The sequence below is a fragment of the Colossoma macropomum genome, unplaced genomic scaffold, assembly GCF_904425465.1.
Source record: "Colossoma macropomum unplaced genomic scaffold, Colossoma_macropomum, whole genome shotgun sequence".
Lineage (NCBI taxonomy): Eukaryota > Metazoa > Chordata > Actinopteri > Characiformes > Serrasalmidae > Colossoma > Colossoma macropomum.
Genome location: NW_023494821.1, coordinates 379269 through 396119, shown reverse-complemented (window position 1 = coordinate 396119; position 16851 = coordinate 379269). Strand labels below are relative to the sequence as shown.

Here is a 16851-nt window from a genome sequence, read left to right as displayed (position 1 = left end):
GTGGATTTTCATCTGCTATTATGAGTCATTTGAAAGATAATCATCATAGATTTCCCTTTGGGATTAGGCATCTTTATCAAATAATTCTAGGCCTGTCATGATCATTTTTGCTGACGATTAATTGCCATATAAATAATTGTGATTAACAATCGTCTTTTTTCGTTCAATGTACGCCTAGCTATCTTGCTTCCTGACTCTCAATACTTCCCAACTTCCAAGCTCAAGTAAACAAACATTACTCATGGCTGCCCTCTAAAGGTTGGAAGTTAGCACTTTCTTTTATTTACACTTAATTTGCCTCAACTCAGTAAATGAAAACACCAAATTCACATTCGGTTTGTTGTGACGTAAACATATCATTGTGAAAGCTAATGACTGTATAAAACAGAGCTTGATTACTGATCGAAATCTACATCAAAACTAATTTTACATGGTCAAAAATTAAGTTTTGGTTAACCATTGCTTTACTAACTGAAATAGTTGTCAAGTATGAACACGTCTATTCAAAACTGTCACAATTCTTAGACTTAAATAAATATCAGGAACTCATAATGTCATAAATAATATAAATTAAGGTACTGGAATCATATAAGCAGATCTTTGCTTTAAAAAGTATCGACATCAGACAGATGTTTAGAATTAACAAATATTTCAATCTGATGTTTGACTCTAGAAATGCAGAGCGTTGCTGAAAAGCATTTTATCCATTTTTTCTGTGTTTGTAACCTTCTACAAGCAACTGTTGTATTTTTTCTAAGCCAGAAAAATGTAGTCCCAATGTTTACATTTTAGCAATGTTAATGTTGGCATCAGTATACCAGATGTGTCCATGAAAAAACATCAGATATCAGCATCAACCAACAATTCCAGTCTTGGTGCATCCCTAGTAAAAAATACAAAGCAAGCCACAACACAATATTTTCCACATAATTAGAGTTTCACGGTCAGGATCACAATAATTTGATAAATAAACATAATTTATTGGCCAAATGATATATCAGTCAAGCCCTTATTTGAGGCAAACAGGGCTGGAAGTTGGCCTTTGGGTTCCTTTAAATGTCTACTACGACTTGTGCAACACATTTGAATCTAAAAACATCTTAGTCTTTCTACAGCACTCATTTGGCCTATTTAACATGCAGTGTTGCACAGTCGTCGCCAAGGCCTCTACAGCAGTTTTATACGACTTTGCAGCCCCGTCATGAATGAGCAGGTGTGCTTTTGCACACACAGTTGCTATGGTTATCACACCAAAACAGAAAATACGGCATGAATGACCATTTGCATTCGCAACTTCTTTTTTCCCACATCGACGTGTCTAACCTCGTTTAATTTATTCACTACCGGTTGCTTACCTTTGAGGGTATGAGCATCCGCCTACATTAACGACCCACGCTGCATTGGAAAGTGTCCGCAGACATAAAAAAAGAAATCTAATGACTGTATTCATTCCAAAGAAGGTCACTAGGGGTTGGCCTGCATCTCTAATTAATGCAAAACACACAGTCATATGGAAGAGCTATGTTTCGAATAGACACCATGCACTGCAGGGAACAATGTGTGTATGTTTTTCACTTTGTGAACCTCTCTCTCTCTCTCTGGTAGCTGGTGGCTCTTAATCTGGGTTCATGTCAGGTAAAGATATTGTACATTACGCAATGGTTTACAGATTTTTTTTCTCCAGCTCTGGCACATTGCCAACCATTCGCTTATCTGCCCACTTTGTACCAAAGGTCAGATGAGAGATCCTGTCCGCCTTTTTAATGCAGGATGATGCCACGTAGATCCAACACATCATTCCACTGCTACCTGAGAGTCAAAGTCTTGCCAAAGCAAGAGGAAAGAATACGAAATAAGCAAAGGTTCAGGCTAGGCTATATTTCTAATTTTCACTGAGTCATGCATGCTGCGGATATAAGAAAGAAAACAATGGTTCAGCAAAGATCGATCAGTCCTGTATAACTGCAATGTGCAAATACAGTGCAAAAGCAACAATTACACAGAACAATACACTATTGTTTCATTTTCAGATTATGTACGGTTTCAAGAATGCACTAAAATTTAATCTGTGGACTATAATGCCTGTTTGTATTATTTTATTATTGTTTGTAGGGATACACTGATAAGGGAACTGGACCAATGCCTGTCTCTGATATTTTTCATGTACACACAGCACTGTACAAAAGTCACTTAAGTAATCTTCAGTCAAAACAACTATTCAATTTGTAGGATGTTAACTATAAGATAATGCGCTTGCAGAAGAAAGGGGGAAGACAAAGGAAAATAAATGGAAAAAACAGGAGTTTCCTAAACTGTACCTCGAAAATGTATTAAAAGATAAAGAGAAAATGAGACTCCTAACAATCATGTAAGACCTGGTGGACCACCAAACTATCTATACACAAAGTTCAGAGAGTTTGAGAGAGAGGAGAAAATCAAGCTCCACTCTTGATTCAGATCTGAATAAATCCACAAGAGTTTCTGTCCATCCTTCAGCTGTGAGTCACTCAGCACTATGAGTCTGAAAGGATGTGCAGATGTTCAGAAGCTCTTACTGAGAAAAAGAAAACTTGCAAATTCAACAAAGAAGCTGCTGGTGTTCTCAGAACAATGGACTGACCACCCCAGAGTCCAGACCTCCACACCACTGAATGTGTTTGGGATTGTTTGGATCGTAAGAAACAGAAAATTCAACCAACTTCTAAGACTGAACTTTGGAGGAGTGGAAAAATATCCTGCAGATTTCTCAGAAAAACTGACAGTGAGTCTCCTGAAATGAGCTGTAACAAAGGCACAGGATGGACTCTATACTTTTGGGGTTATATTTACAGTGCTGCTTTTTAATTTATGACAAAAACACCTTTACACTTTTACACTGATGTGAATGGTTAAGTGTCAGTGAAGATATCTATCTATCTATCTATCTATCTAAAAATGCATCTCAAACATATATAATCATTAGCAGCTTTCTTACTGAGGCCCCTGACATTTTAAGTGTAGGCCTTTCACACATACACATCAGCATAACAGCACTGACTGATCTATATCGGTCTTTCTGGCAGCGAAAGCAACTGACTTAAAGCAGGCTGTCCACACGTCTGACACACACACACACACACACACACACACACACACACACACTGTAGGACAGAAATAAATGACCTTGGATGTGTTCTATCAATACAGCGGCATGTCTGATACAGTGCTGGTGTACACGCTCACACACAAGCACACACGCCATTTATTTGCCAAATACAAACACTTTCATCATCCACTCAGGTAGAACGGTACTTATAAAGTAAAAAGGGATTCATTTTACAAGAGATTACTAACCACCACTTCCACTCCAGTGCTTCAGTTTCTCTTTAGTGCCTTTAACCACAACAAAACAGCCACAATAGCAAGGGATCCCAAAGGCCTGTGGACAAAACATGACCACACCTCATGCACAATCAGTACAGGATATTTCTATGTGTACTTATTAGGACTCAAATCAAATGAAAGGATGACACAATCCTTTCTAACGTAATGAGAATATGTTGCACTCAACTATATGAATAATCAAGTAATATAACGATAATTTTGCCAATTAATCAAGTAATCTGTTGTTTTGTTTTTTAAGGAGCAAACAATAATAACGGGCTTTGCTTGATAATAACTAGTGGTGTTCACATCCCACACAGGGTGATAATTAGGCCAGCTCTACCTAAACAATGAAATTTGAAGCATTTAAGCAAATAATAGACATCCAAGTTGTAGTTTCTTTACTTTGTCTGTTGCAGGTTTACAGAATCTTGAATCGTTTGGATATTTAAATATTTTTCAAGCCTAACTTAATGCTACTGGAGTGGCCAGTTAGCCTGTTAGCTGTCTGCCAATCTGCTTAGCCTAGACCCCATGTGTCAAACACAAGACCGAGTCAGGCTGTGGCACAATCCTTTTTGGCCTGCAAAATTATTTTAATTTTCTATTCTTACTAGCCCGTTTCACCCTGAGTTGCACTACAGTCCCCAGCATGCACTGCAATATAATGTGAGCTCCAACCCCCAACAACAATCTGTGAGCCAGCAGTTAGAAAAAAAGAAAAGATGCCTGGTGTTTTGTTCAAGCAAATAAGCAGTTTTAAAAACCTATCTAAAACCATTTATTTTTAGTTAGGGTTATTTCAGAGTAAGTATTCAGTGCCTATTTTGCTGTTCCAGTTTGGCGTATTTTGATTTTTTTTTATTTTTAGTGGTTGAGTTTGACACCACTGGCCTAGATCCAACTATACATACATGCATTTGTAACTATATATACATACATTTGTGAGATCCTGCTGATGTGGGTTCCCTCTTTTTCTTCAGTGATGGACACAAAAGCGATGAGTACTAATAGCTCCACCTAGTGGACAATCTTTAGCCTGCCTAATATAGCTTTATGATGACTGGTTTCTAACAGAAATTTACCACCTGGCTAATGTTTGATCAAAAACTACATTCTCTCACATGCATTCAAAATAAATATAACTTGAAATTTAAATGCACTCTACATTTAGGGGTACTGCCAAAACGTGAGAGCTACGGTTTCTCATTACAGTTAAATGGGATTTCTGCCAACATTCTGTACAGCTTGTCCAATGGAGCAAGGAAAGAATGCTTTTGTGGGCGGAGCATGGATAGGTCGTTTGCGGTAACAGCGTCCCATAGCCTAAAGTTCTTGAAGAGAAGTAAAAACAAGCTGTTCAGGACAAAATAATCCATGAAGTAACTGTTATGAAAGGATCTATTATGACACGGTTGAACACAGACTGAATGAATTAGGAGTTCTGTGTAAATGGTTGGGTAATGTGTGCATAATGTGTGTATGTGTGTGTAGCTAGGCGTTATGGGGCCTGTGTGGATGTGTGTGGAGCGGTCGCTATGACAACAGAACACTTTTATTTCATTACGATGAATTCATGAGTTTTGGCCATACAGTGTGTCATACAGTGTCAGAAACCACATAGGCAAGTCTCCTTGAGATTACTCAACAATTCAACTCGGTTTGTGGCAAGCATGTGATGATTTAGTCAAGCAGTTTACACAGTGTTAATTGGTGGGGTAAAACTTCCATTACTTGTCAGCTACATTAGCCTCATAGCTCCAGTGCAAAGCTTAAGAAGTGAAATTCAGACACCAAACATGTGGGTGATCGACTACATTTGGGGTAAGGGGGAAATTATATAAACTTGAATTTTTGCCAGATTATTCCTTTAAATGTATATAATAGGTAGAGAATGAAGTTCAAACATGGCAAGAGGCAAAGTGAGAAGGTGAGAAAGACAACATTCATGTACAAAATGTATATACACATTATGTTCACACACATACGAGGCCTTCTCTCAGGTCACACATACTGACATACACTGTGTACCAAAAGCAGAGGGAACTGATTATAACAGCTTTCAGAAAACCACCTCTCATTTTTTCCACCCATCCAGAGTTTTCCTGGATCATCCTGGATTTTGGTTGACTGTCCAGGGAAAATGTAATTCCATTACTGGATACAAAATGTCCTGGAATCTAAGGTTTATCAAGCTTATTCTCTTTATCCAATCAAACTATTTGTATTCAAAGAATAGTTTTGATTGGTTCAGATTATCCTTAACGTAGGAACGACTGTTTTGGAAAGGTGCACTGCTGGTGACATATTTAGGAACTCGGCAGCACTGCAACGCGATGACTGATAAGATTAGGTTCGGCAGCGGAACTGAAATACATCTACTTTAGACTACATTGTGAGCATAGGTACGCATCCACGGAATTAAGCAAAAAAATCAAGCCATTGATTATAAATGTCCAGGAAAATTTAAAGGTGGCAACACTAGTCATAGCTATCTGCATGTCTGTGCATCAGTATAATCAGTGCAATAGGAAACAGGCAATTGTTCCCTGAGCTGAATGCTAGTAGCAAGCAACTCTAATCTCTACAGCCTTTCAGCGCGAGTAAGAAAAAGTTCATGCCATCCTTTTTTTAAAAGTTTAAAAGTTATTCAAGAATTTATTTTGAAGTTGTTAATGGCAAGTAGAGGTGATATCCTTGATGGCTGATATACCACGCAGCTTTGTTTTCATTGTGGACATGTTGGGCTAAACGTTTTGTGATTGGTTTTTTGCATGTCAGTCAAAATCGGAAGTTCTCGAAACCTACCCAGGTTGGCTTGTGAGGCTGTGTTTCAGCAAGGTTTTACACAGCTTGCAACGGAATTGATTTCATCTCATGTAGTATATCCACACTAACAAAGAACTTTGTGTTTAGCAGAAAAAACCTGTTTACTGGAGTTTCCTCCAGGCTGTTCACTGCTGATTTTTTTTCAATGCTGCATTTCAACACTAAACTCAGGAACTATCTGCTTCCCACAGGACTGACTAGAGGATCTCATTAGTCAACGAGTCCATGCAAACTCTAGCTTGCAAGTGCAAACGCTGAGCAATGCTGTCATATTCTTTTCAAAAGATGCTTCACAAAAGACTTACAGATCTACTAGGCTAACATGCTAATCCAGTAATATTCCAAGTTAGGCTTGAATGTCTGCTACAAGCTTCAAATGTCCGTGAACAGGCTAGAGCTGTGTGGTATTAAACCTAGTGTGGGAATGTGAATGTACACCACTGTTAGCTTGGTGCTGGCATAACATAGTGCTTGCAGAAATCAGCATTATCATAGTGGTAGTATTTGGATAAACAAAGTCTACTTGTAAAGCAAAGACTTCCATATTAAGCACTGTTTTGGAATAATATGTCCAGCTGATGTATGTTCATGATTATATAATAAAAAAGAAGCGCTATTAATTAAAAATACAATATTGTTGGATTAACATAAATCATTGTCATATATATATATATATATATATATATATATATATATATATATATATATATATAGCTATTCCCTTAAACCTCAAGGCCCCATATGTCCCATATGTGGGTCCACACTTCAGCTCCTCACTCTAACAACTACATTAGTGCAACATACACATTGGTTTCAGTGTAGATACTGAATAACAGGTCTGAAGATTAATATCTGAACAATAAGCCAGCCGTTTAAATGATTAAGGCTTTCTGTAAGACTGTTCACTGTTTGTAAAATGACAAAAAAGCATAGTCTCCCTCTCTTTCTCTCCCTAACTTAAAATTTCTAGCTTGATCCACCTACAGGCCGGAGATGTGGACTGATCTCTGGTTAACTTGTGTAAGCAGGGGGGAATGAATTAATGAAGAGAACACGGTGTACCTGCATTGTGACACAGTTATCTCTCTCTATCTCTCTCGCTCTCTTTCTCTGTCTCTTTGTGAATGACTCTCAAAATTTCTAAATGACTCTTCTCCGGTTTCTCTCTGTCTCTCTCTGTCTTTGTGAATGACTCGTATTTCTACATCATTATGAAATCCTCCTGTCATATTTAGGAAACCTCTAGTATAGCACATCAGTGGAAGTTACAGGTGTCATCTACTGCTATCCCTATAATTAATATTTTTAAATCTCTGGCATAAAAGCGCAAAGCAAATGGATTCAGGTAAATCTGAGGTATTATGAGACAGCGCAGTGGTCATATGGGACATGCAGATCTTAGATCTTGAATGACAAAACCATCTGTTTTCGTTCAGGAAGAATCAACAAGTAAAATTCAGCTCAAACTGAAATAAACAATTCCTGCATTAGTTAATGGACCAGAATATTTTAGTCCATCCTATGTAATGCTGAATGAGTAATGAAATCATCATATGGCTTCATGTCATACTCCAATCAGTCTTGACCCATATATGATAATAGCTGCCGTTAAAACAAATAATAAGCATCTGATTCACCAAAGGCATCAGTAATCTATCTTAGCTTCCCCACATAAACACCAGTGGTGGAGCTTGACGTCTGCTTTGGACCAGATTATTGCATTAGAGAATCAAACCACAACCAGAGAGCAAAAATCAACGTAAACTCAATATCACATCAACAAGAATATGTAAGGAAAGCAGAACAGATAATGACTGCAACATTCTAGTTAGAGCTGGGCGATATGGCCAAAAATGTTATCACGATAAACAAAATTCATATCGTCTGATATCGATACATATCGCGATAAATGTCAAATCATGATTTCTTTCCCGTTTGAAGGCTGATTTTGCTCCTGGGTGGTTAACTGTGGTTTTAAACTATCACTTATGGTCCGATCATGACAAACACTCGGCAAACAGTGGAACATTTCACTAATCTGTCTTGGGACAGTGGGAGAAGGTTTCTGAGCTGTTTTTATCAGCTTGAAAAGCACAGCTGCATTTTTTGTAATAGTCATGATTTAAGAAAGAAAACAGATTATTTTTAGCTGTCTGGTGTCGAGCGCTCGGCTACCCCGCTACAAATACTAAACAAGTGGCCAACAACAGTGCTAAACTCTTTAGTTTCTCAACATCGTCAACTCGGTTCGGTAGGTCACTGCTGTCACTCCTACCACATCCATATCAGAGCAGATCACAGTATTCAGACACCAGCTAGCGACGACTGGGTTTCTCTATGCTATCGTAGTAGTTTAAGGGGTGAACCGCAGTATATCTGACGTTCGCTGTGTAAAAGCATTATCTGCAGTGTGAATCTCTCACACCAGTCAAACAGAGTCCTCCTTTTAGGTATGTTTAAACTGAAAGCGGTGATTTTGTGTCTTGTTTGATCTACCGTATCATCAATTCACCGTGTTGTGCCGAAGCGCTGCTTCAAGTTAAAAACAGCTAGCCTGGAAAGACAGCGCTCTCCCGCTCTCCAATGCCTCACAGCTTCCTCAGTTTACTTTCGAACATGAACTCACTTCTTTCTTTCACTTTCGTTGCTCGAGAATGCACTAATACTAAAATATGACGGTTTGGCGCTGTAACACGGCGCTGCAGACGTGATTTAACACCGCTGAAGTTGTAGGATGCACGGAAAGAGGTGAGTTCGCTGTAGGACAGTACAGTTACACCACTGACCTCGTCACTCACACTCAGTCACACGAGAACAGATCGCCGATAACATCCACTCAGACAGGGAATGTATAACTCCGCGTTTCAGCCGTTGCTAAAGTATATTTGGCGACCCTTTTTTACTCGTGGCCCCCTCCCTCTCTAATCAAGTCGAAAAATTCGGAAGTGCGCCCTCTCCTGGCGACAGCAGAGTAGTGTCGCTTTCCTTGCAGTAGAAAACGCCACCAGGGCTTTCGCTAAAACGTGGAAGTGTGAGAATGGTGTATTATATCGAACATTTATCGAACCTGTCTTATCGCTCTATCGAGGAAAAGTTATATCGCGATACTTATCGTTATCGTTTTATCGCCCAGCCCTAATTCTAGTGGCATTGTAAATGAGGAAATGATGATAATGTGACAATATGTTAACATTGTACTTGGTACAAGCTCATTCTGGGCTTTTTTCCTTTAAAAAATGGTTGCATTTTGCTTTCTCTGTCGTCTTAATTCTGCAAACAATAAAATAAAATAACAAGTTATCATGATTTTGTGGATACAGTCAGTGCTAAATGAACATGACCAATTAATCTTCTTTAACTAGATTTTATCATTGTAGTCTTTTGATAATGTCTTTAAATTATGGCTCTAATTGTGCTTTGTTTGTTCTAACTTCACGTGTGTACATGTACTGTGTAATCTCACAAGGAAATCTGATATATGGCTCTATATGGTTTTCATATATGTATATATAGTAGCATATATGGATTTCCTTTACATATTCAACTTATATTTATTCACCTGTATGTGAATGTAAATCTATATGACTAAACTCTAATAACATACAAAAAACATTGTAAGTTATGCACTAAAAAAATTAACATTGGAAATAAATAAAAATGTCCCTGACATTTTAATAATTAATACTTAAACATAGATAACAGAAACAATTCTACCTGTATTGGGATGTGTTCAACCATGTATCAAACATGTATGTGTGATCCATATATTAGGCATATGTGTTGAATATTTGAATATTTGATAAAACATGTGTATGTACATACATTTTGAAAAATCCTTTATGATATATTTTGATATATGTGCACATATGGGTATATATATATATATATATGTATATATATATATATATATATATATATATATATATATATATATACTGCCATATCTCCCAGCCTTATTTAAAACAGTATTATTGATTATTTTCTATTTTCTTATTAAACTATTTACAAGTTTTCTGCTAAAACAGGATGTAATTGGACTGCCATGTTGCAGAGATGCAGAAGCAGCTCGTGCAGCAAAAAGCTTTAACACTACTCCTAGTTTTCTATAAAGAATGTGCAATTCCCCCAACACACACACACACACACACACACACACACACACAAATCATATCATACCCCCTAAACGCCAGATTTTTCTGCTGTCGAGCACATTTGTTAACTTTTTCCTCACAAATGATGCCTCAAGACCCCACCTGCTCCCCTGTAGTTCAGTCCAGAAAAGCTTTTAGCCGCGTTAATAATTCAGACTTCATTGTTTACACGCATGTGGCCTCGTTCATTTCTTCGTTTTTTTCATTATTTTTAATAATTAACGACAATTAAACACACCGAAGCGAGTCTCTGGATGCTCTGGGAGCTTCTTTCACTCTCAAGCTGCTCTCTCTGTCCTTTTTCATCCTCCTCTCTTTTCGCTCCTGCTTCCTTTTTCCCCCTCACGTCTGAGCGAACTGCGCGAATCTGCTAACCGAGTTTTCACTGCATGAGAACGAGACTCGCCACAGACATGCAGTCCGCGTTCACTGAAAAACACCAGCCAGTCCTGCTGGAGCTCTCGATAACAAAACCATCCTCCAGTGAACGTGTTGTTAATTTAATAATGGCTCAAGTAGCTCAAAATCCCCAAAAAACAACTTTATTAAAACACTCCTTCAATATTGAATTCTCTACAGAACTGAAGTTTGTTAGCTACCACTTTTAGACTAAAATAAAGTGCTAAACGCTAAAATGTTCCAAGATGAGAGGTGTTAGCATCATTAAATCAGTCCTGGTGCTGAACCAACAGAGCAAACTGGAACTAAATCCACAAAAAGACATTTAAACTAAGGAGAAAGTATTCCTTTCCTTATAAATGTAGCCTGCTTAAAGGGCAACTCCACCAATTTTTCAATAATTCTACATAATTAAATGGTTGAGTTGTAATAAAGCCATTCAGAGTGGGTTTGGTGTGAAATTCTCCGTTATAGAGAAGCTTACCCAGTCAGAATTGTTCACAGTGGTGGTGATAGGAACCAGACGTCCACCTCTAAAAAACCCCTCACATGAAGTCATTGCATTAAATGGTTAGATATGCTGCCTAATATGTGCAACATTGTTGTATGATAGTTGTGTGATATTTAAAATGTATTTGAATCCATTTATTTTAATCCATGGGTACATGTGGTGTGTTGTAAGGCAACTTATGAATTTCAGATTTTCCACTATTTTACCATCATCAACATCACTGGTGGTTTTAGATAATAAATTAAATGGCTACATTTGTGTTGTAGATGTCACAACCTCTGGTTCCTGTCACCACCACTTTCACATCAAACCACTCTGAATGGCTTTGATTACGTCTTAAAGACTGAATTATTCAGAATTTTTGAAAAATTGGTGAAATTCCCCTTTTAGTAGAAGGAAACATGTTAGCATCTTAAAATGCTCTCTAAAGTGCAAATGCATCAAAACTGTGTTTAACCTCTTAATGTCCCTATTTGACCTTTGGCCTTATCTGAGTTTGCCTGAACACAAATCTGAAGACATTTTTTTATTTCTCAAACTATATAGCTAAAAGTGATTTGTAATGATTTATCTTATTAAATGCAGTCTTTTGATAATATGAGACTACAGATTTTGAATAAAAGTTCAAAATGACAATCAAAAAATCTCCATTATACAAAATTCCATCACTTTTAGACCAATCAGAACAAATTTTGTGGCATTTTTACTCATCATACTAAATTTAGTTGTTGTACATGAATAGGTTAAGTACATGGATCACTTCTAAGTGAGATAAATGTTCAGAGTTTAACATGTGAGCTCTTCCAGATCACTACACATTGCGCATATAATTAGTTCCTGTGCTTTGAAGGAGCTCCTGCTATTTAATTATTGGAAAGAAACTGTTGGCCTAACACTGATTTTGGTCTGTTCTGAGTCAAAAGTTTGCATAATGTGAAGCAAAAAGTTCTCGTGCCTTTGAGAAACATTGCCTATGCTCGAGTTTAATTATTTATCTGAACTAAAAAGACATTTATCTTTCTGTCAAGCTGTATTTCACTAAATCACTTGCAGTAGGTTATTTGCTTTCCCTGGCTGAGCCAACATTTGATATCACTTTTCTAGGTCTAATGCAATTCACATGTGCTGCTGGAAATTTGTTCAGAGGACAAGCAGCGCAGGAGAATAATTACAGAGAGATTAGCGAACCACCTTCGGCAGCACTGAAGTGAGTTAAATTCACCAGTTACAACAGAAAAGGGCAAATAATGGTGGTTTCAGGTAATATGGGACAGTATGTTAGGTACAATATATGTCCAAAAGTGTCCAGACATCTCTTCTAATTACTGAATTCAGCTACATAGGATCACTCATTGCTGACACAGGCGTTCAACTGCTTGTACAACCTCCATAGAAAAGCATTGCTAATAGAATGGGATGCTCTTGAGCAGCCAAACATTAGCTTAAGATCACCATGCCCAATGCCAAGCGTCAGCTAGAGGGGTGTAAAGCCCCTCAGCATTGAGCTGTGGTGCAGTGGAACTGAGTTCTCTGGAGTGACGGAGCTCCATTCATTACCTTTGGGATGAGCTGGAGTGATCCAGAACTAATCATCCAACATCAGTACCTGACCTCACTAATGCTCTTGTGGCTGAACGCAATCAAATCCTCACAACAATGTTCCAACATCTAGTGTAAAGCCTTCTCAGAAAAGTAGAGGCTGTTACTGCAGCAAAGAGGGACAAACTCACTGTGAATGCCGTTAATTTCAGAAGAAACACTGGATGAGCAGGTGTCTACAAACTTTTGGACATTTAGTGTATTATGGATTTTTTCATTCAATTTCTCACTAAAATGCACGTAGTAATGAACATATTTACAGTGGTTGCTCATTTAAAAAGAATTTAATAGTAAACATCTGAATTTGGAATAAAACAAGGGTCTCTTAAAGTGGCTCCTATCACCTGATAAAGCACAATGACTGTACCCATCCCATTCAAAGAAAAGCCTCCCAAGAAATTAGATCTCATCGATATAAAATGCAACGTTAATGATAACATTTATAATTTTAATAATAGCAGACTTAAGAATAAATCACGATCAAGTAAATCACATATTAAACGATCATATTACTATATATACAGTAAATACGTATGTGCTTTTTCACCTATTGTTTAAAACTGCAATTAGGCAAAATTATTCCTCGCTAAAATATCAGCGCACGATCACTGTAAACCAAAGGAAATACATTTTGAAGCTTGTAAAGAAGCTCCAGCTCCGTGACCCAGCCTGCACCGGGCCTGGAAGGAAAAAAAAAAAACACCAGACATTTGCTGCCAAGAAGCTGAGGCCAAAACCAAACCAGCTGAAATGGAAGAACAAGAGAGAGAAATACAGAAAAATAAACAGTCAGAATATATAAATATAGGCCCAGTAAAATGAATGGTGTGGAACAGCGCTGGGGGAAAAGAACTGGATAAAGCAAATGTAAAATGCTGTTTAAATAAATCTCCTTATAGTGCTACTCTATATTTTACAAAATCGTAAAATGCATATATAAAATTTAAAATAAATAATCTCTGAAGAGGACACGCTTAATAATAAAAAAGCCCTCAGAACGCGGCAGAAGAATTTAGTGCCAAGCGCAGAAAGCCGAGGTCAAACATCGCGAGAAAGCAGCAGGTAAAAGTCCGCGAGACTCCGCGCAGCTCAGAAAGCCATAAAAATACCCAGACATCCCTGAAAAAATATAAACACCACAGATGACTATAAAATTTTATTTTGTTATTTTTTTTTCTTTCTTTCTTTCTTTCTTTCTTTGTCGCCGAGCTCTGACTAGGCCGCACGTCAGCCTGGACCATCAGCACCTGATTCAAATCACAATGTTTTTTTCCTTTTATTTTTTAAATGCATTTGATTTGTTAAATAATAAAAATGAAGAAAATAGTTTGCATTTGTGAAATTTACGAGCTTCGTGCAGACAAGAGTCTTTCAGGCCTCATTCAGAACAGCAAAGCCTTCAGCGCAGAGGTGAAAGTATGTATTGTATTAGCAGGAAAAAAGGATGAAACGCTGAGCAAAGCAATGCAAAGGCAAGAGCTCAATAATAAAAAATATCTATATATTTCTTTAAAGGCTGAGAATGAACATAACGTTGATGTGACGTTTGGTTCTCGTAGGCTGCATGTATATTTGAAAATAGAAACAAAAAAGGCTCTATAGCAGAATCCCTCGTGTTGCTAATCATCAGTCATAGCATATATATCAGATACTATATATATAAGACACTAGTTAGAAAGCTTTTCGTGTTTGCCAGTTAGCATGCTGTAATTTGGGACAGAAAGAAAGAAAGAAAGAAAGAAAGAAAGAAAGCTAATGACAGGCCTAAGCAAACGACACGTTTTCTCATGGCAACTCGAACTATACCTTTATATTCAACCACATTTGTCTATGATCACCTATACATTCAGCAAATACAAAAGCAAGCGTTAAGCAATTTTACCCGCCAACCTATTTGAAACGTTGCTCAAGCAAATGCTTGCTTTGCGCTACATTCCCTAAAGGCTGAATGTATAGCTGTTCAAAGACAACCATGGTTGAATATAAAGGTATATAGTTTTTTATAGTTGCCTATAATCAGCTATGCATTCAGACCATAGGAAATACAAATGCGAGCAACGTTTTTAGCCGCGAACTGGCGCGAGCGCAAGCGCATTGCACGCCTCTCCCAATACAGTGAGCTGGAGCAACGAGCGACAATCAGAATCCTGTTAGCTCGTCATATATATATATATATATATATATATATATATATATATATATATATATATATATATATATCAGCATGTACACGGAACGGCGTTCGGTCACGACATTCAACAGAACCTGCATTCATACCTAAACACTGCACTTTAGATCTTTAGATCCACATGAATCGCAGTGCACAGCATACGGTGCCGCTATAGTCTCATGCATGCGTGCACAGAAGTGAGAAGAACAAAAAGCAACAGTTAGACAGACAGTGCAGCTACTACACCACACGTTTAACATGCAGGAAAAAAGGTTCTGCACAAGCGCTGGGCTACATTTTACAACAAAGTGATACAAAATATCAATAAAAGTACAGAGAACCACAGCAACGTTCTCCTGAGATCACTGCAAAGCAGCAGCAGACGCTTTTCTTTCTTTCCTTTTTCTATAAAGTCATGCTCACTCCGTTATAGGCGCCTTCGGGAGCACGTAAGGTAACCGACCAAGCTGAAGGCGTAATCTGGAGTGCATTGGCTCTTATCTCCAATGCCCTGCTGTTTCTCCTCATATCTCTGTCACAAACTTTTACAGTTTGGCAGAAAGAAGGAAAAAGAAAATCGCCGAGGTTCAACAACGAGGAGAAAATAATCTGTTCACACCCATTTCACACTAACAACAATGTACACCCTCCTCCATAAAGCCCTGACGTGTGTCCACTCGTCCTTATTTTAGATATACGTTAAAAAAAATGGATTTGGAAGAAGCGCCATTTTGCCCCATGTGCGCCGAAACGGAGTGGCGCAAGCTGGAAAGATGCCACCGCGGGGCAGGAGGGACAGGGAGGAAAGGAAGACAGAAAGGAGGGAGGGGGCAGCAAGGCGAAAGTGCCCCCCCAGGAGCGGTGGAAGAAGACGAGTCGAGACAGAAGAGCAACCGCGAGGACGAGAACGAAACTCGGAACGTCCGGAAACACACACACACACCCCCCACCACCACCACCAACGCAACCACTCACACACACACCTCTCTCGCACCGACACACAAGCGAACAGACGTTAAGAGTGAAGCCAGCGGAGGGTCCGTGTCCCGGACGCGCTGTTTACCTGTGTGAGGCAGTAGGGAGAGTACATGGCGAGTTCAGAGTGAAACATTGAGGAGCGCCGAGCGGAGGAGTGCAAGTAAGCCGTGCTGTTGCATTGCTAGAGCTTAGACGAGGGAGAAACACTCCTCCTCCTCTTCTCCTCCTCCTCCTCCTCCTCCTCCTGCTCTTTTTACTCCACGCTAGAAGCCTAAAAACCCCGCCTCGGAGGCAGAAAGTGAAAGCTCGAAAACTTTGAGAGGAAGAAAAAAAAAAAGATCTCGCTCGTTCTCTCCTCCTCGTCTCTGACAAATAAAGACGTGAAGACGTTCGCTCTCTGCTCTTCTGCCAGAAGACACGAGGCTAATGTGGGTTACAGCACTCGCCATCCTTTCATGTGGTTATTAGTAGGCCTCGTTTTCAGGAAATGGGAACCTTTTTAAAAAGTTAGCCATGGTTAAAAGGCAACAGCATTTTGCAAACACGTCTTTTCAGTACAGGCTGTGGTTAATGAAGGCTAACTTTCTTGAAAACTGGCCTAAATCTCAGCCAAAGGCTCAGATTCAATAGCGAGCTTGTCCCCATTTTGTGACTCACATTGGCTGTAAAGGTTGTGGTTAATTTGGTTATTAGAACAACAACAAATTTCCCAGAAAATTTAGTTTTTACTGCATCTTTGGTGCAATATTTTTTTCAGTAATTTGTAAAGTACAGGTTTTTTTTTCCAAAGCTACAAGGCACAGCCTATGTGGGTTACAAAAAGACAAGCTAATATAGGCTAAAACAACATG

The 16851-nt window shown here is 38.5% G+C and overlaps 1 protein-coding gene across 8 annotated transcripts in view; it reads right to left on the bottom strand.

Moving 5' to 3' along the window:
• nfixa (nuclear factor I/Xa) overlaps positions 1-16851 on the bottom strand; it is a 168256-nt gene that overhangs the window by 133483 nt on the left and 17922 nt on the right. Inside the window, exon 1 of one of the 8 annotated variants that reach the window (XM_036560323.1) lies at positions 16086-16230. The exons of the other annotated variants lie outside the window; for them this stretch is intronic. Within the exon in view, the coding sequence (XP_036416216.1) occupies positions 16086-16133 (48 nt within the window). The 5' untranslated portion in view covers positions 16134-16230. Of the gene's footprint in view, positions 1-16085; positions 16231-16851 lie in introns of those variants that run through there. 8 annotated transcript variants of the gene reach the window in all.